This window comes from Apodemus sylvaticus, chromosome 7 (genome assembly GCF_947179515.1).
Source record: "Apodemus sylvaticus chromosome 7, mApoSyl1.1, whole genome shotgun sequence".
NCBI lineage: Eukaryota > Metazoa > Chordata > Mammalia > Rodentia > Muridae > Apodemus > Apodemus sylvaticus.
This window is the reverse complement of record NC_067478.1, coordinates 28,628,379-28,650,096: the sequence shown is the minus strand read 5'-3', so window position 1 is coordinate 28,650,096 and position 21,718 is coordinate 28,628,379. Positions and strand designations below refer to the sequence as shown.

The window sequence follows — 21,718 nt, the reverse complement described above, 5'->3', positions numbered from 1 at the left end:
GGAGGCTAGAAGTGGGCATTGGGGCCTCTGGACCTGACATTATAGAGGGTTAGCCATAGTCTGGGTTACAAAGGGTATCAAACTCAGGTTCTCTGGAAGAGCAGCCGGTGCTCTTAAATGCTGAATCATCTCCCCATCCGTGAAATATATTTCTAATACTTACAAGTCCTCAGAGGAAACAATGAAAATATAATGTTAGCTAGCATCTACTGAGTGCTAGTTGTGTGCCCAGAATGGCACTAGAAATTGCATCTTTTTTTTAAATCTCATTTAATCCTCTCCATTAAGTTACTTGGATTTTACAAATTTCCATTCATAGATAATCAGTTGCAAAGCTACTTTAAAAATGCAAATAAATCAATAAATAAATAAATAACTTGGATGATTCCAAAGTAGTTAGGTATTATAGATTGAATTATTATTTGCCCCCAAGAAGGACATGTGGAAGCCCTAACTTCAGGACCTCAAAAATGCAACCTTGTTTGTAAATAGATTGGTTTGCAGGTAAAACTAGTTAAAAGGAGTTGAGAGCATACTAGAACAGGGTCTAGTATCACAGGTTTGCCTAAGAATACAGATCGCTCAGCCCACCAACATGAGAGAGTCAACCTCAAGGGCCTAGGAGACTTCATTTTAACAAACACAACAGGAGCTTTTGATGCAGTCAGGTGACCGGCTTGTAGAGACTGGGTTTAGACTTTCTTCTGAGGTTTGAAGACTGTAGATTAGATGAATGCTCAGGTTTCCTCCTGATCCAGTCTGTCTACTGGTTTATCTTGAGTCCATTTGCCCTGCTTACACTGGTGCTTTGACATCTTAGAACTCTCTTCTTTCCTTTAACCTTTCTAGCAAACACTGATGCCCTTTCTCTGTCCCTGAACTGTCTGGATTTGAGGAGCCAAATAGAATTATCTAAACATGTGATAAGTAGATCCTGTAGCCATTGCTGCTAACCCACAGTACAAACAGGAGAGTCAGCATTCTATGTTATCAGTCCTTAATCTGCCCTTCCTCTTAATCACTCCTAGGTTCCCTAACTCAAGCCTCTGGGGGAACAGGGATGGGTTTTAAGGCATCTGGGAGCTCTGTGATGTCCTATAAACTATAGAGGATGAGCCTGTTAGCACATTTTCAGAGGTAAATCTGCTGCCAGGAAAGGTAGAGAACCATGGGTCCAGGCATCCTGTGACCACCCAGCTCACCCGGCTGTGACTCTGGATGTTCATTTTGATACTTCTAAGGGGGAACTGTTTGATCATGGGCAGGTCTCAGGCAGCTTGAGCAGCTCTGGGGGATTCTGGGAAGGTGGAAGTGGTACAAACACCACACAGTCTTTGAATTTCTACAAAACCCTATATAAAAATGGGTGGAGCAGTTAGATATCAAACCAAACACACATGGACACATTTCCAACAAAATTAGGGTCAAGTTATCTCACAAGCCCCAGATGACAAGTGGGTAGAGACGTGAGCATCTGGACGGAAGAGAAAACAACTGAGAAGTGTCTGGGAGACACTGAGGACAGCAGCCCTAAGAGCAGACTGCATCTCTGGAAGTTGGGATGCTTTTGAAACATGAACGGAAGCATGAAAGATGTTTAGGGAGGGGTGAGTACCTTCTCTATCAGGAGAAATGGAGAGGTCTCAGGAAGGTGGGATAAAGGGGTTAGAGAAAACAGAGGCTCAGAAGGCTATAAGTTCTCAGCATAGAGCCACCAGGACAGGGTGGGGAACTGCCCTGCGTGGAATCAAAAGAAAGAAGGTCAGCGGAGGAAGCAAATGGGCAGGGAAGCTCAGAATACAAGCCGCATTTAATGCCATGTTTAATTCAACAGAAGAGGGGCTCTGAAATTGGAAATGGTTTCCTGAAATCCAACTCCATCCATAAGTTCAAGAAAAATAATTTCACATAGAAATGAACACTAGGAAAAGAATGGAGGTCAGGTCCCAGGTATCTCTTACAAGAAAAAATAAATAAGACAGAAATAATATACACAAGAAAAGTATACCCGAAAACATAGCCATAGAATAATCAGAGCATTAGCTGAGTTAGAAAGCAATGTGCAAATGACTCAAGACATACAAGAACAGCATCAGTCAGAATCATAATAAAAAAATGCAAACTCAAAAAAAAAAATTAAAAGAAAACAGTCATTTTAGAAATCATGGCTAAATTACATAGACTATGAAACCAAATAAACACAATGAATAATACCTTCAAAAAATTACCTGAGGATGAAAAAGACAGAATTTTCAATAAAAAAAGAAAAAATATATATGTAGAAAGGAATTTTAGAGAAAATGACGAATATCAAAGAGGAGCTTGAACACCTGGAAAACAGGGAGTCCCTAAAGAAGGAAGCATGTGTTTAGCTTTTCCATGCCGTGACAAAGCACCTGAGGAAAATAGCTTATAGAGGAGGAAAAGGTTACCTGGCTCCTGGTTGCAGTTTTCCGGCTGTGGTTAGCTGGCTCCCCTGCTCTGCCTAAGGTGAAGCAGACACTTACAACAGTATGAGTATATATCAGAGCAGGCTATTTATCCCGAGGTAACCAGGAAGTAGGAGAGAAGAATCTGGGGTCATAAATACCTTCAACGTCTTGCTCCCGGATGACCGACTTCCTCTGCCAGACCCCACCACTCCTATGCTTTCAGCCATGAATTCATCTGTGGATTGTTAATCTGTTCATGAAAATAGCATCCTCTCGATCCAACCACTTCTCGATGTTCTACCTCAGACCATCCCTTAGGATCAACAGGAGATTGAGGATAATACTTCATAGTCAGACCACAAGAGCAAAGAGGCAGCAAATTCTAAGTGGAGAGACCTTTTCTGAAATAAATGGGTTTGGAACTGCTCGTAGAGCATGCCTCATGCCCACGACCATCAGCCTTGAACAGACAGCATCAGACAAATGGCAGTAATATTAATAAATCCTAAGGAAAAAGCCCTCTGAGCATCGCTAGAAAAGCATATGATTTACATTTTCATTATACTTTCAAGAGCAACTTCTCGTGTCAAAAGGAATAGAGTGATATATTTAAGATACTCGGAGAAAGTAAGTCAATGATTTTATTTCCAGAAAAATTGACTTTCAAAATATAATGGGCACTGACTGTTATCAATATACAAGAACTCAGGGAGTATTGATCCCATGAGCCTTTCCTGAGAAATCTATTGAATAACAAGCTTCAATCAAAATGACTTGCAAGACATTGACAGAGGATCTGATGGTGAACATTTGACATACAGTACTTCACAGCTAGGACTAGGAATGTATTAATAATCGTACATTCGGGCAATATAAATAAAGGGCCTCTATCTATAGTTACTATAGGTGTTTGTAAATGGGAAACTAGAATACAAAAGAAGAGTTAATGCAAAAGAAATTAGAACATGTAAAAATTAACATTTTGGGTAATTATTATGGTGGCAATGGTAGTATTCTATATCTGCACCATGTGCAATATGGAAGATAACAAATGAATAATGATGGAAAATTCTAATTATTTTTGTCATCACCTAAATAATTAGAAACTTGAACTTCGGGTGGAAGTACCTGTAGGAAGGCATGAGATATGGAACCTGAAATACAGAAGGAACTGATAAGAACGGACTGTGCACAGCTTTGCCCAGCTCCACAGTTAATCATGTCACATTAGCATCCTAAAATTAGCTATGAGGAGTGTACCTGCCCCATCGATATAATGAAGTGCTATAAACCTACCTATATGTGTATATGTATGCATGTATGTGTATGTATGTATGTATGTATGTATATATATATATATATGTGTGTGTGTGTATTTATTGATTATTTATTTTTTTACTTAACTAGAGTGCTCAGTGTCAAACATTAATCTGTGTTCCACTATACATACCAGTCTTTAATGTCCACAGTCTGGGTTTGAAATACCATTTTTCAGTAAAAGATATTTCAGGGAAATCTTTGATTCAAGGTTTGAGTCAAGATATAGATGAGCCAGAAAACAATAGTCACGTAGATGATAAGATGGTAGCCAAGACACTGAAATAGGAGGCAGAGACAGACAGCTCTCCATGAATTCAAGGCCAGTTATCATCACTATGCATGACAGTCAAGGATATATAGTGAGCCCTTGACTAAAAAACAAACAAAAAAAAATGATATTGAGTCCCTGTCACTAAGACTCAGGAGGCAACTTAAAAAGACTACCACTGGCCAAGGATGGGTCAATTCGAGCATCAGCAACAATAACTACAATCAAATAAATTTAAACTTACCACTTTACAGTGATATTTAACCAAAAGTGATGATTGCCTTTAGAAAGACTGGGAAAATGAATCACTCACTTAAATGCTGACAAATACATGAACTATTCAGGCTCTGTCTTCCATATCAAATGTCCCAGAGAATACAGTGAATGAATGAGCAGCATGCCTCTTTAAAGATATTCTACTTAATAAAGTTATTCTAAAGATATAATCTCAATATTTTGAAATTCCCAATGAGCAAACAGATTCAAGTATTACCTATCAGTCAGTGGCTGCTAGGACCACACCAAAGGAGATTATCAGATATGAACAGAGCTCGGATCTGGTCCAGCTGAGAATATACAGGAAATGCCAAGGGCAGAAGAATATCTGAGTTTTACTTGCTCTAATCAGCAAGATTCTGACTGTGGAAAAGTTAGAGGTCAACTGGATCAACAGCAAATAGACTGGAAAAAAAAAAAACAGAAATGTTGGAGGTAGGAGGAGACCAGGAATCAGAAGACATATACCTTTTTATTAGTGGGCAAGACAAACTGTAGTGTGAAGGAAAGCACTATGGGTAATAAAACTTTGATGCAAGCTCAAGGACATGGTTAATATAAAAATCAGGATGTCAGGTTTCTATGGGAGGAGGGAGACACTTCGATGCAATTGAAACATGAGCGAGGGACTTTGCGGCGGAATATCAAGTTATGTTTCCAAGCAGACGTCGTTTCCAGTTTTATGAAGATTAGCAACCTATGTGTTAGACTTAGAAGGTTTGCCAATTCCCTGTTCCTCTCTATAATGAAAATACTTTTTAAAAAAATATAATCAAGTATGCTTGCCTGGTAAACACAAGGCCCTGAGTTCGGTCCCCATAACCGGGGGTGGGGGGGGGGGAGAGAATGAAACTAAATATAATAAAGTTCTTGCCATCACGGAGGTCAGAGTCTGGAGTGGGAAATCAGGTTGTAAACAACTAGTTTCGAGGCAATATGACAAATGTTCTTACACAAATGTGTACACAGAATTGCCAAAGCAATGTGGAACTGAAACAATTCAGCAGGGCAGGTTCAGGAAGGCTCCCGGGAGGAGGAAACACCACCAGAGCCAGACTCCTCCAGACAGATATGTGAGGAGTGCTCTCACTAGACTGGAGTGATCTCAGCTCACCTGGCACTGGCCTCCTCAGGGCCTCCCTGGGCCCCTCGGCATTTATTCTGGAATTTGTCGCTTCCTTTATGGCCCTGCAATTGTCTAGGGCAGTTTCCTCTAAGAGAATAGAGGGTACAGCTATTCACGGAAAGAGCATATTATTATGTGATTATGTGTATAAATTAAAGTCTCCTGCTTTTCCCTTGTTTTAAAATCATAACATCACATATGATCTGAATTTTTTTTAAAAAAAGTCTCATCCTCAACTTTTCTTCAGCTACAAAGTCAGGATCCCACCCAACCATGGTCTCTGAAAGCGCATTTACAGCTAGAATTCCTCCTTTGGCCAAGGAACTGAGGATGGTGAAGTTTCCAGAAACTTCCTCCTACCTGAAGCCCACCCACCAACTCCACAGAATGATCTACTGCATGTTTAACCAACAAAGCAAGACAGTAAATACCTGATGATAAAATCTGACCTATCCAAAGGGAAGAGGAAGGACACACTTTGTTAGGCTACATTTCCTGAGAACCAAACAAAAAGGGCGTGAGCTGTATATTGGAATCAAAGAACAACTGGGCGTGTGCGAGTCTGGGTGTTCTCTGCTAGCCCTGTTCCTGGATGCTCTGTAAATAGTGCTGTGGGATGCAGGTATTCTAAGAAACCGTTGGGCTGAGAGTCAGGTTGGCATCCAGTCCAGCACTTATCCTTCCCACCGATGTGGCGTTCATTCCTCACTATCTCTGCTGACAAGCCAGCACTAGGAGCTAACAGTACCCTGCAGTTAAGAATGGGCTAGAAGAGACTGAGACTTGAAAAGTTGTCTGCTTCCAGGTGCACTGATTTATCAAATGGGGCTATATCACCTGCCAGAACTATTATGGAGTAAATAAGACAACTGGAACACTCAGAAATGAGCGAGGGGAAGGGAATGTCCCAAGGACCCAACCTAGAGACAGGAACTGTCTTCTTTAGGCAACTGGGTCCTGGCAACCATGTTATCATTATATGAAACCCATTTACCAAGCCAGTACGTTACAGACTCCCTGATACTCTGTTAATCCAAGACCAACATCAAATATTCATTGTCTCGGGCCAAGTAGCTGTGCAGTCATCAGAGGGCATTGTGTAGATACGTGTTCATGTCCTAGTAGACTTTTATTCCACCTATCCTTGTCCTAAACTTTGTAACCTTTTGGATGTGAAAAGGTATTCTCATTACCTTCCTAGCTAAGGTTGGTATCACATGGATGGAACATTGTATCCCAAAGAGATTCTGCAGTGTTCCAAACCTGCCGATCCTTTGTCAGCTGCATTGTTAGTTACAGAATAGAGTCCCTAAAAAAAATAAATAAATCCAGGAATAGTAGCTCATACCCATAATCCCAGTACTTGGGAGGCTGAGGAAGGATGGTTGGCATGAGTTTGAAAGTAACCTGGGACATAGAGCTAACAAAGTTCTCAGAACCACACTCAAAGGCCAAACATATGGATGTATTATTCTGTTGTGGTGTCTACAACAAAGTACCATAGACTAGTTGGCTTCAAAAAACATAAATATATGTTCTCATTGGTCAGGAAAGTGAAATATCAAGAGTAGATCACAGCATGGTCAAGTGTTGGTGACATTTCTCCTCCTGGTAGAGAGTGTAAACCTCTTCTGAGGGCACCAATCACAGCACTCAACACTCACACTGATAGTCTCACGGCACACACCAATGACCTCATGGCACACACTGATGACCCAATGACACATACCAATAACCTCAAGACACACACTGATGACATCATGATATCCCACTGACCACTCAAAGTCTCCCTCACCACTTAACATCACACTGAAGCATGGGTTTTCTCTAACAGAGGAAACTGAAGGAGAAAAAAAAAAACAGAAAATCAAAGTCCATTGAGGGGGCAATGGGGCTTTAAAGGGGGAATTTGATATAGGCCTTTGCTTCTCACCATCTGTGCAAAGTTACACAGACAAGGCACAAACACCAAGGGACTGTACATACATTGGTTAGGTGGGGCAACTTAAAAACTTAAAATGAACAAAGCTTAATGATGGTCACTAATCCAAACCTCAACACGCACCGTAGATGAGAGCTGTTCCTGTGGTCAGGAGCCTTGGTTGTTAGTGTGCATGGGCACTGAATTTTGCTCTAGGATCTCCAGCCAAAGGAGAACATGCATTCGCTAATGGTCTCCCCTATTTCATGTGTGTGAAAGCCCCAGGTTGAGTTCCAGCCTTCACTCGCCCCCGAATTGCTAGTCTCTTTAAAAATGAAAAAAGTCACTGTTTTTCCTAAATAGCTTAACATTTTGTCTCAGGGCATCATCAGCCTACGAGGGAAGCAAGGCTAGCCATAGCCAACTGCCTCGTGGGGAATCTCCCTCCCCAAATACACGCTAGAGCCCTAATGAGAAAAATAACACATTTTGCAAACTGCTGTTGAGGGGGTTTTTTGGGAGATCAAAAGATTTTTCTTACTTTTTAATAATTCAGGTAACCTTGGAGATCTAACCACTTCTCAGATATTGCTTAGCAGTGAAGAATCCAAAAGTTGCTGCTTGCCTGATTCCACTCAGTCATTCTATAGTGCCTATGACAGAAGAGCCCATAGTCTCAGATAAGGTCTGCTAGGTTCCACTGAGCCTTTATTTGCCTTGCATAGCTGGTGTCTTTATTGAATTAGCAATCATGTATTAAAAGCATTATAAAGATGGGCCAAATACTGTCTACAGATAAAATAGCCCTACACTCAATGATACTGAAGGCTGGAAAAAAAGACATTTCATCCTCTCACAGAATTCTTCCTCTGCTTGTGTAGGCGCTTGTCTCTTTACCTTGTACTAGGCAATTCAACAAAAAAACAAAACACATAAAACAAAAAACATATGGTAAGAAATGTGTGTGTGTGTGTGTGTGTGTGTGTGTGTGTGTGTGTGAGAGAGAGAGAGAGAGAGAGAGAGAGAGAGAGAGAGAGAGAGAAGGTAATGTCTAAGCACCTTAGGCTATGACATCATCACCCTTCCTGGGATCCCTGTTGTCTATAATACAAGCCCAAGTGATCCATTTATTATTCGACCTTTCTTAGCCTTCCATCCTCAGAAAAACTTTATGCACTGGCTATAATCCACCCTTCTCACTATCTCTGGAACTCATGCAGAATCTACTTCTATTCCTCACACCACCTTACCTTATCTCAATATTATCCTATACCAGAAATTCAGCAGAGGGTCTACTGAGCATATCATATGACCATCACTGAGCAAACCAAGATGTTGGGGAGTGCATCCTCGGCTCCATGGCACATCTCTATGGCAATGCACAGGGCTTTATATACTTCCCTTTATGCACAGAGGTCATGCTTTTTTGTGGTCCATATGACTACAGGACAGTCAAAGGCATCATGTGGTCCCCAGGAGTCACACATCAGTAATGTCTGCCCACTTCCCCCTTACTCATCACTTCCTGCTAGCCCCTGCTCCATCATTTTTACCCAGCACAGATGTTCAAGGCACAGGGTCTGCTTGAAAGCCCATGAATTCCAATGCTACACCAAATGCCTGAGTGGCAGCTGTGTTTGCCCTTGCTGTTGATCCCCATGCTCACTTAAACAAGGACTGGAACCTCAGCTCAAAGAAACAAATTTTAAAACATGAGGTAAATAGTTCCAGGCCCTGTGGCAAAGGCATCCAATCCCAGATACATGAGAGGCTGAAACGGGAAAACCACAAGTTCAAGGCATAGGCAACTCACTGAGGCTGCCCCATCTCAAAAGGAAGGTTAGAAGAGGGTTATGGATGTAACTCAATGGTGGAGTGCCTCCCTACATAAATGAAACCTTGGGCTTCATCCTTAATCCCAAGAAAAATAGCTTCTGCCAATCAAAGTTTAGAAGCCTTTTAGTTAGGTTATTTTAGTGAATATCTATTCCAAAGATGAAGCTTAGATTAATCACTAACTGGACCATCGGTTGCATAGTAGACCTGGTATGTATGTCCTTGTCATCTCTGAAAAACTTACAGAGCCTATGCAGAAGGAGCTGAATGGTTTCATTCTGGTTGAGTTCTGAATGGTTTCATTCGTGTGTGTGTGTACCTTTAATGGTCTGCTCTAATGGTATTATAGATAAATTAAAGAGGTACCTCATCAGGATTTAGAGAATGTTCCTAACACAACCGTAAATTTGTGTTTTACTTAAATAACTCTGTTCTGTCATTTTCTATTTCTCAGCACACTGAAAAGCAGGGTAGAAGTCCCCTGGGCCTCTCACATTCTCAGAGTCTCGGTCATGGAGGTAGCCCTAGAACATTGTTGATGTGCCACCACTTAGGTCTCTAGAAACCATTTCCTTGCTCTTCAGTTGTTCATTAAAAAGCTTTTTGCACAGACTCTCATGGGCCTGTTGCATATGGTAAGCCCTGACAGAACACCAGGTCCTCCTGCCCTGACCCAGGAGAGGCTGAGACCCATCAGCACAAAGGATATCTAAAGTCTGCTTTTAGAGAACTCTGCAGATCATCTGCCATGCCTGATTCAGCCTTGATAAGTCACCTTCTTAGGGACATGATGGGCATGGTCTCAAAATTGCAAGGGGTAGGGGCATGGAGAGATGGATTAGCCACTAAATGCTAGGCTTACAACCAAAATTACAAAAGGAGACTTTAGGTTTTGTAAAATCATAATATCTCCAGGCCTTGATCCCTTCATCCATAAAATGAAGGAAATAACACTCTAATGAAAATGAATAGAATATCATCAAGGGCTTGCAGATTTGTATATGTACTTACAAGAAGTGACAGCAAAGCCAGTCTCTGAAGGATAATTTCTTTCCTGGCCCTCAACTGGCCTCACCAGCCACTCACTTGTCTTAAAGGAGCCAACCTTCCCATTTGCATGTGACACTGAAAACTGGCTTACACATCTTGCATTCCCTGCATACCGAGGCTATGTTCACAGATATCCCCAGCTTCATTGCTGTTTTAATGCCATGCCATTTTTAGTCTGAGAGGCCCAGAGGTCCATTCTCTTTGCATTTTCGGGGACATCATGGGACTGAAAGAGGTGTATTCCAGCTAAGGGCGGTACCTATAGTCCTTCCAAGGTGTACTCCAGCTAAGGGCGGTTCCTATAGTCCTTCCACGGGTCCTCTCACACCACGAGGGCCTGGGGAGCTGGATATATTTACCAGCCAACCCCTGCCAACTGCATTCCTTTTTCTCCTTTCCCTTTTTATTATTGCTTTTCAGAAGGTGAACAGAGTGAAATACTTTCCAGCAGAGGAAATAATATAAACTTAAAAGTCACTTGGACTGGAACGGTGGAATGATTTCACCACTTTCTTTCAGTAAATAATAATAATAATAATAATAATAATGGGGATGATAATGCCATATGAGGCCGCCTCTGGGGGCCATTACTGACAAGCTGGAGGGAAGCACAATGGCTTCCGATGAGCAGGTTTTCCTTTTAACTGGTTAGAGCACTTTGGGATGAAGAGAAGAGAACGACAGGTGCTAGACAATAGAATAAACCCAGCAGCAGCTTATTTGCATAATTTTGTATAAAAGTGAACTGACATATGAAGCATACAGTGAGTGTATTGAATACTGAAAAAAAGAATCTTGGAACACCCCTGGTCCTGCAAAGGCCCGATGCAGCAGGGTAGGGGAATACCAGGACAGGGAAGCAGGAGGGGTTTGATTGGGGAAGACGGGAAGGGGAGATGGCTTATGGGACTTTCAGAGAGGGGAGAACCAGGAAAGGGAAAATCATTTGAAATGTAAATAAAGAATATATCTAATTTAAAAAATGAAGAAAAAAAAGGATCGTGGAACACAATCTATGTTGACTACCCAGTTTTGAAATAGCTGAGCATTTTATGAAATACCTCTTGCTTCTTTGTAGAAATGAGTGGGGCTTCTCTCTCTCTCTCTCTCTCTCTCTCTCTCTCTCTCTCTCTCTCTCTCTCTCTCTCTCTCTCTCTCCTCTTCTCTCTCCCCATGTCTCTCTCCTGTAGCTCTCTTTCACCTTCCTCCATCCCTTCCTTTTTCTCTCCCTCCCTATCCCATGCCTCATGTGTGTGTCTCTGTGTGTGTGTGTGTGTATGTGTGTGTGTAAGTGTAAATGCATGTGTGTGTAGATGCAAGTATGTGTGTGGGTTCATGTATACTCATATGCAATCTCTAGAAAACATACTTTTTACACTATTCTTCTAGGTAATTCTTCAAAATGAATGCTCTAAACAGACTGGCTGTGGGGGCGGGGCTGGAGGGAGCAGAGGGAGCTTGCGTCTCTTTCTGGCACTATGTATGTAGCCCCTTTGCCATTCTTGCATGATTAAAGGTTGTCTGGAGGGCTACAACAGTGTACAGAGCAAAGATTACAAACAGCAATTTTTGTAGGCCAAATTGCTTCCTAAATGAGGGAGCAGAAGATTTAAGGCTGAACATAAACTGTCTGTTTGAGCAGCATGCAAAGGTTTCTGCTGTGTGGGAAACAAAACTCTGACTTCCTTGTGACAAGTATTCCTTAACAGGCCCTCCCAGATACCTGAAACCCATCCTAACACACTCAGGCCCTCCGCTGACCACCACGTTGCCAGCATGGTGTGGCCCCGTCTCCAGGCTGCTCACCAGTCCTCAGGCCTATGGGGTGAGTGGATGATTACATGGGGCAAGTATGGTGAATATTGATGAGCTGGGGACCTCAGGGCTCTTACTCCCTAGTTGGAGGAGGAGGCAGTTTTTAAATTCACTGTATGGAGAAGTGTTTCTTCTTTCTTCTCTGCTCCATGTTGCTGAGGTTGGCTTATTCTTCTTTGTAAAAAGGCATTTTTTTTTATTGTTGCCAATATCTTTAACCATAAAATGAACTTAGAAAATGTAAAAGTGATGTGTTCTCGAAAACTGCTGTGTTTTGAAGTTTTGGATATTAGGTCTGTGCTTTATAGCTCAGGGGAGTAGAATAAGAAAAATCCCGAGAAGCAATTAAAGTCATTACCAGCAGATCAGAGTGTCAGGCAACTGGAGGAGAGCGGAGTGTGCGAGCTGACAGTGGCCTAAGGTGCCGTCAGCCAGCACCCCCTTGCAGAAAGAGACTCTGCTTCTCAGATATGCTCAGCAGCTGGGGGCTTCCTGAAGGAACGTGACAGAAATAACCCTTACACAACAGATCTGATTTAAATAGCTCTCAGAAGCTCCTAGAGTAAGCCAAAGGTGAGACCCCTGTCCTAGGGTGACCCAAACAACCCTCACAGTACAGTAACTTGGGGTTATTCTCTCTAATCAGTAGGAGGAGGCTGAGACACCATTTACTTCAGGGGAACCTCTGGATCGGGTGACCACTACTGCCTGGGTCTATACATTTCTGATGTTATTCAATCTACCATGGTCTGAGTCAGTCACTTCTAGTCTTATGACCCTTGTCTCAAGAAATGTGCTGAAAACCATTTTTATTTACAGTAAAATAGAACAACAAGGGTTTTCGGGAAGGTGGGTGTTTTTCAAAACCAGCATGAGACTTCTCTATAGGATTTGGCTAAGCCTTTACTTTTATCAACCTTCCTGGGTGCCAGTGAAGAGAATCCACCCAATCCCATTCTTTCTCCCTCAGCCCAAGGAGATGGGTCATGGGCTTCTACTGACCTTGGGCTGGGAGAGTCTTTGAGGCTATGTAGAAAGTCAAGTTTTCAGTGCTGACTCAGCAAATGTTGTGCCACGTGTAAGCCTAGATGGACCATTGATAAAATTTACCATTAAATCAAAGAAAATGGAATCACCAGTCCTAGGGAGATGGCTCAGTAAAGTATTTATCATGCAAACATGAAGTCCTGCATTTAGAAACATGGCCCCTAGCATGCGGCTATAATACCAGCCCTGAAGAAATAGAAACAGGTGGGTCTCTAGAGCTCACTAGCCAGCTAGTCTACACAAATGGTGAGGCCCAGGTTTAGTGAGAGACTCCATCTCCAAAAAGAAAGAGGAAAACAGAAGAGAGAGAAAGTAGAAAACCATTGAAAAGAGCTGAGGTCAAGCTCTGGCCTCTACCTGCATACATACACACATCCATTTTTCCATCATGGCTATGGTTTCCTGCCTTCACCATGAAGTGACCTGTTTCTCTATTTGTCCTAACAAACCAGGAACAACTGAAGGAGGATGATGTGGAATGTATCGTCAACCAAGATGAACTCGCCATGAACTACCAGGAACAGAGACCCTCACCCAGCAGTCCTACCACAAAGCTTTCTCTGGACCAGAAGTCTTCAGGCCAGACTCCAGGCAAGGAAAACATCTACGAGGGAGACCTTGGCCTGGGAGGCTATGAACTCAAACTCGAGCAGGCTCGGGGTCAACCCCAGATGGACTAATTGGTATGATGAGTACAGACATAATCACATGTAATGCAAGACCACTGAGGAATGCCAACAGCCAAGGAGATGGTGCAGAGAGAGACAGAAAGAGTATTAAGAACATAAATTGGACAAGACCAAACCTTATCACATGTATCCTCCCGTGCCTTCAGAAATGAGAATTCATTATCTTCCTTCTGTATTATGCAAACTTCATTTAATTATCTGACAGCCATTTTTTACTGCTGAATTGGGGGCCAGGGGAGTCAGGTCTAGCTGCCATTGGGATGACCCAGATGTGCTGTGTCTGCAGGGGGGGGGGGCTTCTGTTCCTCAGACAACTCTCCAGACCCTTTCATGTGGATTTTGGATTCAATTCCATTAATTATGGAACATTAATAACATGAAGAAGAAGGGGGAAAGCTCCTGAGCACAGATGCTAAAAGCCTCATCTCTTGAGTTGACTCCACTTGTTCTGACTGTAGGGCTACATGCAGAGCCTGGTGAGTGGAGTTCAGTACCCACTATTGATGGCCTCGGAGGATTCACATGAATCGGGGCCCTGTTGTCCTTGCTGGCACTCTCTCCTTACTGTTCTTCCCACTCCTCCAAGGAGCTGCTTGCCTCCAGGTGTGTGTGTGGTAAGTGCAGGCTCTTGTCAGGTTAAGGGGACTCTTTCCAGGGAAAGCTGGTCTCTTTCCCACATTCTGTGTTTTTCTCAAATGATGGGCCTCTCTTCCTTCCTTGTGCACACTGGGACAACTTCTTGGCAGATTCCCTCTGCACGCTGGAAGGTCATGTTTTGCAGCATGACCCTTTACATGGGGAGGGGGGGCCCCGGATTGTGCAGGAGCCCTTACCCTTTCCAGTTCCAATATTTGTGACTGATTGACAACAGTGGGACAAAAAGAACAGGGGTGATGACATTTAGGCCACACTGAGGCACCAAGGACAAGCACCAGTCAGGACCTACCCCCTTCCTTGAGTGGCTCATTGGCTACATTGAAGAGACCAACACAATAGCTTTTAATTCAGCTGCATGACTTGTGCCTTGGAAGCCATAAGATACCTCAAGCCTAGCTGCTCTTGAAATGCAGATGTTCTGTTAGGCTCCAAAGAGCAGGCTTCAAACTTGGGAGCCCAAGACATGATGGCCTTGCTTTTGAGAAAGATGCAGAATGAGTTCTTTCTCAGGCCCTAAGGCTAAAATTAATGCATGCTTCACTGAGCACTTCTTAGGCCTTAGACCTGTGGAATCAGGTACCCTACCTGCATTGTCTGTTTTCTTGCTTCCAAATAATAAAAACCTAGAGAAACTTTTATATTCAAGTGAGTAAAACCTTGTCATTTCAGGTAAATATGGCAAATAGAGAACTTTTCTAATTTGACATCATCCTAATAAAATTTTGTTATGGAGTATGATTGCATTGACTGTAGCTTCATTTCAAGCCATCTCCATGCTGACTGAGAGCTCTACACTCTTGCCTTTAGACATCTGGGTGCAGCAGGTACGAAATGCCACCATAAGAGGGATGCATGGGTCCTCAGACTCGTGAACAGCCAGAGGGACCTGGAGCAACAAGCCATTAAAGGGATAAAGAAATCTGGGAGGATGTCTCAGACAAGGGAAATTGAGTCAAGCAAAGGAACACAACCTCCCTTCCTCCAGGGGGTGACCAAGCTTTATAAAGTGTAACAAAAGTGGAGGAGACACTAAAGGATTGGAAGGAAAGAGGCCGTAAGATGGCCGCTCATCTTATCTCTGCCCACATCAAGTAGAAGGAAAAGGTGTTTGCTTTGTGTTTAAAAAAAAAAAAAAGGCACAATATGGGGGAAAAAAAAGGCCTCAAAAAAAAGTCAAATAGTCATGTGAAAAGAACAAGAAAAAAGAAGAATTTGGCCTCCCAGATGAAACAAAGTCATGTCTGCAGAGAGACAGGGGCTAATCATTCAGAGCCAACACTGAATCAAAAAGAATGAGTTAGAATAAACTAGCCTCTCTGTCTCCCAAATGGCTTCTTGCTGAGAGACAAACTCTCTTTCCTACCTACTGTCTGGATATACTCCTGACAAGGATATTGGAGATACCAGGCTTATCCCTGGGGTAGAATCCAGATCACAGACCCCTCTGATATATAAGACCATGTTCCCATCTTGCTATGTGACTACTAGCCTTTCTCCCTCTGAATCAGTGCAAGACTAGTGCCCAGTTAGCCATTCATAAAGCCAAGCCCCGTTATGCTATTGCTGTGAAGGATAATGAATTATGATCTTAAGAAATGCCCCGTGCTTTGATTAGAGGCCTCATGACTGTGAAATTCAAGCCTATTATTTACTGCCAGTTTCTAATGAATAATAAAGGCACAAATGCTTTATTCAAGCCGCTAATATTCTTATTCATTATTAGAGCTTTAAACAGGGTTCTCATTAATTAGATGACTGGGTCTTCCTTGAACTTTTTAACACGGGTACATCATACACATGCATATTCACACACACACAGAGACACACACAGACACACACACACACAGAGGTTGATTCAATATCAGGGCTGCAACTAGAGCCTCTTTTATGCTTTCCCTAATACTTGGATATGTTGAGCAGGTCTGAAACCCAGTAGCAAATGCTATTAAGGTGGTTTTTTCATTGTGAAATTTCTCAAAATTTCTTAGAGACCAATCTAACAATATAAATCAAAGGTGAAGTTTTAAGTACTCTAATATCATGTGCAGAGCTATTTTTACAGTGAAAAGCAGAATAAAGGAAAATTTTTAATGTAATCACATTTTGGAAGAGGTACAAAGATACCTGGTAGATCCCAAGTCCAACTTGGAATCTTAGATGAGAGTAGAATTTAAATAGAAGGCAAGAAATATGAAGAAGCAAGCTGTCTTGCCAAGGTGTAATCCTGCCCACCATAGTCTCTGTTCCAGGCTCTCCTACAAGGCTGTCCCAGAAGTTATAAATCCATCTCCAAGAGACAGATTAGATTCCTCCTCTGGTGGACAAACTCCTCCTCTGATTGTCACCAGGTCTTCAGATTTTCATCTCCTAGCAGGAAATTACTGTGTAAATTCAAATTTGTTGGTGTACATTGCTTGAAAAATATACTATCCAAAGAAAGGGACATAAATGTCTCTTTAGAATGTATTCATGTCTTCCAGCTGCTTACATTTCCCTACTCTTTGTGTTTGTTGATTGTTTTTATTTGTTTTGTTTTGGTTTGGTTTGGTTCTTGAGACAGGGTCTTTTTAACATAGCCCTGATTATCCTAGAATCCCTTAGACCAAGCTGGCCTTGAACTCACAGAGATCAGACACTCTGCTTCCACAACTCAGCAAAGTATAACTGCATCTTAAACAAATAGAAGCAGAATACAAGCAGGAGCCAAGGTTAGAGTACATTCAGTTAGTATCCAGTATACAAGAGCAAAGTCTATATAGCCTCTTCTTGGCTTGAGTGACTTCTGGAAAGAACTCCATCATGTTGGTTTGAGACACACAGGCAGGTCTCACACTCATGGTATCTCTAACTTTCCAAGTACTGAGATTACAGGGAAGCACCACTGTGTCCAACATGCCTTCATTTTGGCTCTTGCAATCCCCCTCCCTTGTCTAGGAACAATGTTCTCTAAAGATATCACTAAATAACCCTCTGAGTGTTTGTTCTCTGCTGTGTCTCATTGACAAGGTAAGAGTTATAGCTGTTTGATGTTTGTCCAGCTGTTTGAGCCTGCATTGGGAGGTGTAGTTTTTGAGTAGGTTTGGCCCTCATAGACTCATGTATGAAGGCTTGGCTCATAGGAAGTGACACTATTATCTTGTTGGGCTAGGTGGAGCCTTGTTGCAGGAAGTGTGTCACTGTGGAGGTGGCCTTTGAATCCCTATGCTCAAGCTCCACTCAGTGCAGAAGAAACCCTCCTCCTGTCTAGATCTAGAACTGTCAGCTCCTTCTCCAGCACCATGGCTGCCTGGATACCGCCATGCTTCTTGCCATGGTAATAATAGTGAACTGAATCTCTGAACCTGTCAGCCAGGCCCAAGTCAGCCCCAATTCAGTGCTGTCCTTTATAAAAGTTGCCTTGGTCATGGTGTTTCTTTACAGCAATGAAACCCTAAATAATACAGGAGAGTAAGTGACAGGTGTCAGAGTTAGTGCCATGAATATTTTTGGTCAATTTTAAGCAACTAAGAAGTCTAGAAGGAATAACTCATAAGCCAAACATTTCTAGAGACCATTTTCCTTCTTCTGTGGGAAGCATCCTAGCATCTCAAAAATAGCATCCAAGCTTTCTTGTCAGAAGCTATACTTCTGCAGAATGTTCACAGACAACAGTTTCACAATGCTTAACAAACACACAGCTATCATGAACAAATACTGTTAAAGAATGCTAACAAATAAGAAACAAAGCTTCACAAAAAACACATTTATATAGGACTGATTTATATATATACAAATGCCCAATGCCTAGTCATTTTAAGAAGGCTTATATAGTATAAGAGGCACATGTATATATAAAAGATCTCAGAACAAGAAGCACCATCACTGGGCAATGCAGAAGGCCTGAGTATAATATGTTAGCTTCTACTTTTAAAACTAAAGTTAGACTCTTTGGTTTAGTTGGATGAGACCAAATGATTAACAATCAAAATTTTAGACCTTTTACATAGTCAAGGGACTGCTCCAATTACTACAAAATTATTATCTACAAGTAGACCTCATATGTATAGTCACACGACAAAGCAAAGTTGCAGGCCAGAGTTTCAAATAACAAAATTATGCAAATATCAAGTTTTCCATTTCACTGTACTGAAGACAGCAATTTTTATTCAGGGTATGTGAGAGATTGCATATATCAAAAGTGTTTATTTAAACAAATTGATTGTAATCCTGACTAATAAGCCATCCATGTCATAAGGCAGAATCTTATATCTGATTATAGACTGAGTTCCAACATACAGAGCAACAAACTTCAGGCCCGAATGCAGGCTGTGTGACATGAGGAAACCAACAGAAATGGCTGACTCTTAGAAACTGAAAGGAGTCGATATTCACTTCCACCCCTTTTGAGTTGTACATACTATAGACTTGGAATTATTTATTCAAAATAAAATAATAATATGACTCATAAAATAATTCAATATAGAACACTAAGCTACAATAAGGAATGGAGAGAAAAGTCTGGAACATTGCCATTTTGCCACCATCTTTGGGAGACCTTAAGAGTATAAGATTCAGATGTAGGGTTGGTGAAGATCTTTTCCCAATTTGTTGGTTGCCGTTTTGTCCTTTTGACAGTGTCCTTTGCCTTACAGAAACTTTGTAATTTTATGAGATCCCATTTGTCCAATTCTTGATCTTAGAACATAAGCTATTGGTGTTCTGTTCGGGAACTTTTCCCCTGTGCCCATGTCCTCAAGGGTTTTCCCCAGTTCTTTTCTATTAGTTTCAGTGTGTCTGGTTTTACATGGAGATCCTTGATCCACTTGGAGTTGAGTTTAGTACAAGGAGATAAGAATAGATCAATTTGTCCTACATCCGATAGAGGGCTAATATCCAATATATACAAAGAACTCAAGAAGTTAGACCCCACAGAACCAAATAACCCTATTTAAAAATGGAGTACAGAGCTAAACAAAGAATTTTCACCTGAAGAAATTTAGAGGGCTGAGAAGCACCTTAAGAAATGTTCAACATCATTAATCATTAGGGAAATGCAAATCAAAACAACCCTGAGATTTCACCTCACACCAGTCAGAATGGCTAAGGTCAAAAAATCAAGAGACTGCAGGTGTTGGTAAGTATGTGGAGAAAAAGGAACACTCCTCCACTGCTGGTGGGGCTGTAAGATGGTACAACCACTTTGGAAATCAGTCTGGAGGTTCCTCAGAAAACTGGAAATGACACTTCTAGAGGACCCTGCTATACCTCTCCTGGGCATATACCCAGAGGATTCCCCGGCATGCAATAAGGACACATGCTCCACTATGTTCATAACAGCCTTATTTATAATAGCCAGAAGCTGGAAAGAACCCAGATGTCCCTCAATGGAGGAATGGATACAGAAAATGTGGTATATTTACACAATGGAATACTACTCAGCAATTAAAAACAATTAATTCATGAATTTTTTAGGCAAATGGTTGGAACTGGAAAATATCATCCTAAGTGAGGTAACCCAATCACAAAAGAATACACATGGAATGCAATCATTGATAAGTGGATGTTAATTAGCCTAGAAGCTCTGAATACTGAAGACACAATTAGCATAACAAATGATTCCCATGAAGAAGAAAGAAGAGGGCCCTGATCCTGGAAAGGCTTGATCCAGCATTGTAGGGGATTACCAGGACAGAGAAAAGGGGGGCGGGGGGGGGGGGGGGGGGAATGATAGGAGAATGGATGGAGAGAAGAGGACTTATGGGACATATGGGGAGGTGGAAACTGGGAAAGGGGAAATATTTGGAATGTAAACAGAGAATATAGAAAATAAAAATATATATACAAAGAAAAAACGAGTATAAGATTCAGCATCCAGAGTACCAAGCACTGATTTCGTTCAGCACTCACAAGTTCTACTCTGCCAAAGCTCTATGACTCACTGGCTATTGGCTATTGTCTCCACCTCTCAAATCATTAGCACTTTTTTAAAAAGGTGCTTTCATATCAAATAGCAAAACACAGGAGAAAGAGACTGTAACTAGCACAGTGTGCTGCTGACCCAGAAACAAGGGACAAGATCAGGAAAATCCAGCACAAGATCCAGAAACAGACCTGGAATATATTTAGAAAGCTAGTTTATAAAACATGGCATTTCAATTTGGGTTGGGGATAGGTGGACTAATTGATTTTTCAGTTTGGAAAATGCAAGAAAGTTGCATGTAAAAACTAAATCCCCAAGTAATTGGAATAACTAAACACAAAAAAGCAAAACAACAGGAAATTTAAAAGTAAATAAAACTTCAAAACATGCAAGTGACCTTGCCATGTGTCTTCCTGAGACAGAAACTAAAAACAAATACAAATATGAATCAAAGATTTGAAACTTCCTATTTTAAAAGACACACTAAACCAAATTGGAAAACAAGAAACAAACTGGGAGGAAATAGATAGATAAAGATAGATAGATAGATAGATAGATAGATAGATAGATAGATAGATAGATGATAGATATTAGATAGATGATAGATGGATAGATAGATGATAGATAGATAGATAGATAGATAGATAGATAGATAAAGATAGATACAAGATTGTGCTCCAGAATATACAAATAATTCTTACCAATAAATTAAAAGCATTTAAAAGGACTACTAGATTAAAAAGAAAATGGCATCAAGGATTAATAGGATTAGTTGTACATAGGAAATACACAAAACCAATCTTTAGTGTGGCACTATTCGTTGCTGCAAAATGTTAGGGAAATCATGAATACCTATCAATAGCAGAAGGGTTATCTAAATTATCCCCATTCTGCAACGAAACACTGAAACAATCACATGCTACAAAGATTAGCCCATCTGCATGCACTCAGATGGAAATGTTTCTAAAATATGATTGTTACCATTTAAATATGAAATGTTTTCATAGGATTGTGTATTGAGTGAAGCCCTGTAGCCAGCTGGTGTTACTCTTTTGAGAAGGAAGAAAACATTAAGAGGTGAGGCCTACTCTGGCTGGAGCCCTCAGATCGCCGCTTCGGGATCCAAAACAGCCTGGCCTACAACACCACATCTCCAGGTCCTGCAGGAGGCAAGAGGGGCACCCGGGAGGCCGGCTGGGAGGAGTCAGTGTGCACTGGTGAGTCCAGCAGGCCCCAGCGGGAGCCTCAGGTGTCTTCTTCGGGATCTGAACAGCCCGGGCCACAGCACCCTGTCTCCAGGCAGTACAGAAGGTCAGCTGTGCACCAGAGGCCACCTGGGAAGAGGCAGCTTGCACTGGTGAGTCCAGCATTGACAAGACCAA

General features: G+C 41.7%; 1 protein-coding gene across 1 annotated transcript in view; it reads left to right on the top strand.

The window, feature by feature from the left end:
- Positions 1-15,172, top strand: part of Slc9a9 (solute carrier family 9 member A9) — a 576,880-nt gene extending 561,708 nt beyond the window's left edge. Inside the window, exons 15-16 of the mRNA XM_052187635.1 lie at positions 11,949-12,054; positions 13,544-15,172. Of these exons, the coding sequence (XP_052043595.1) occupies positions 11,949-12,054; positions 13,544-13,771 (334 nt within the window). The 3' untranslated portion in view covers positions 13,772-15,172. The remainder of the gene's footprint in view (positions 1-11,948; positions 12,055-13,543) is intronic.
- The last annotated feature ends 6,546 nt before the right edge of the window (positions 15,173-21,718 follow it).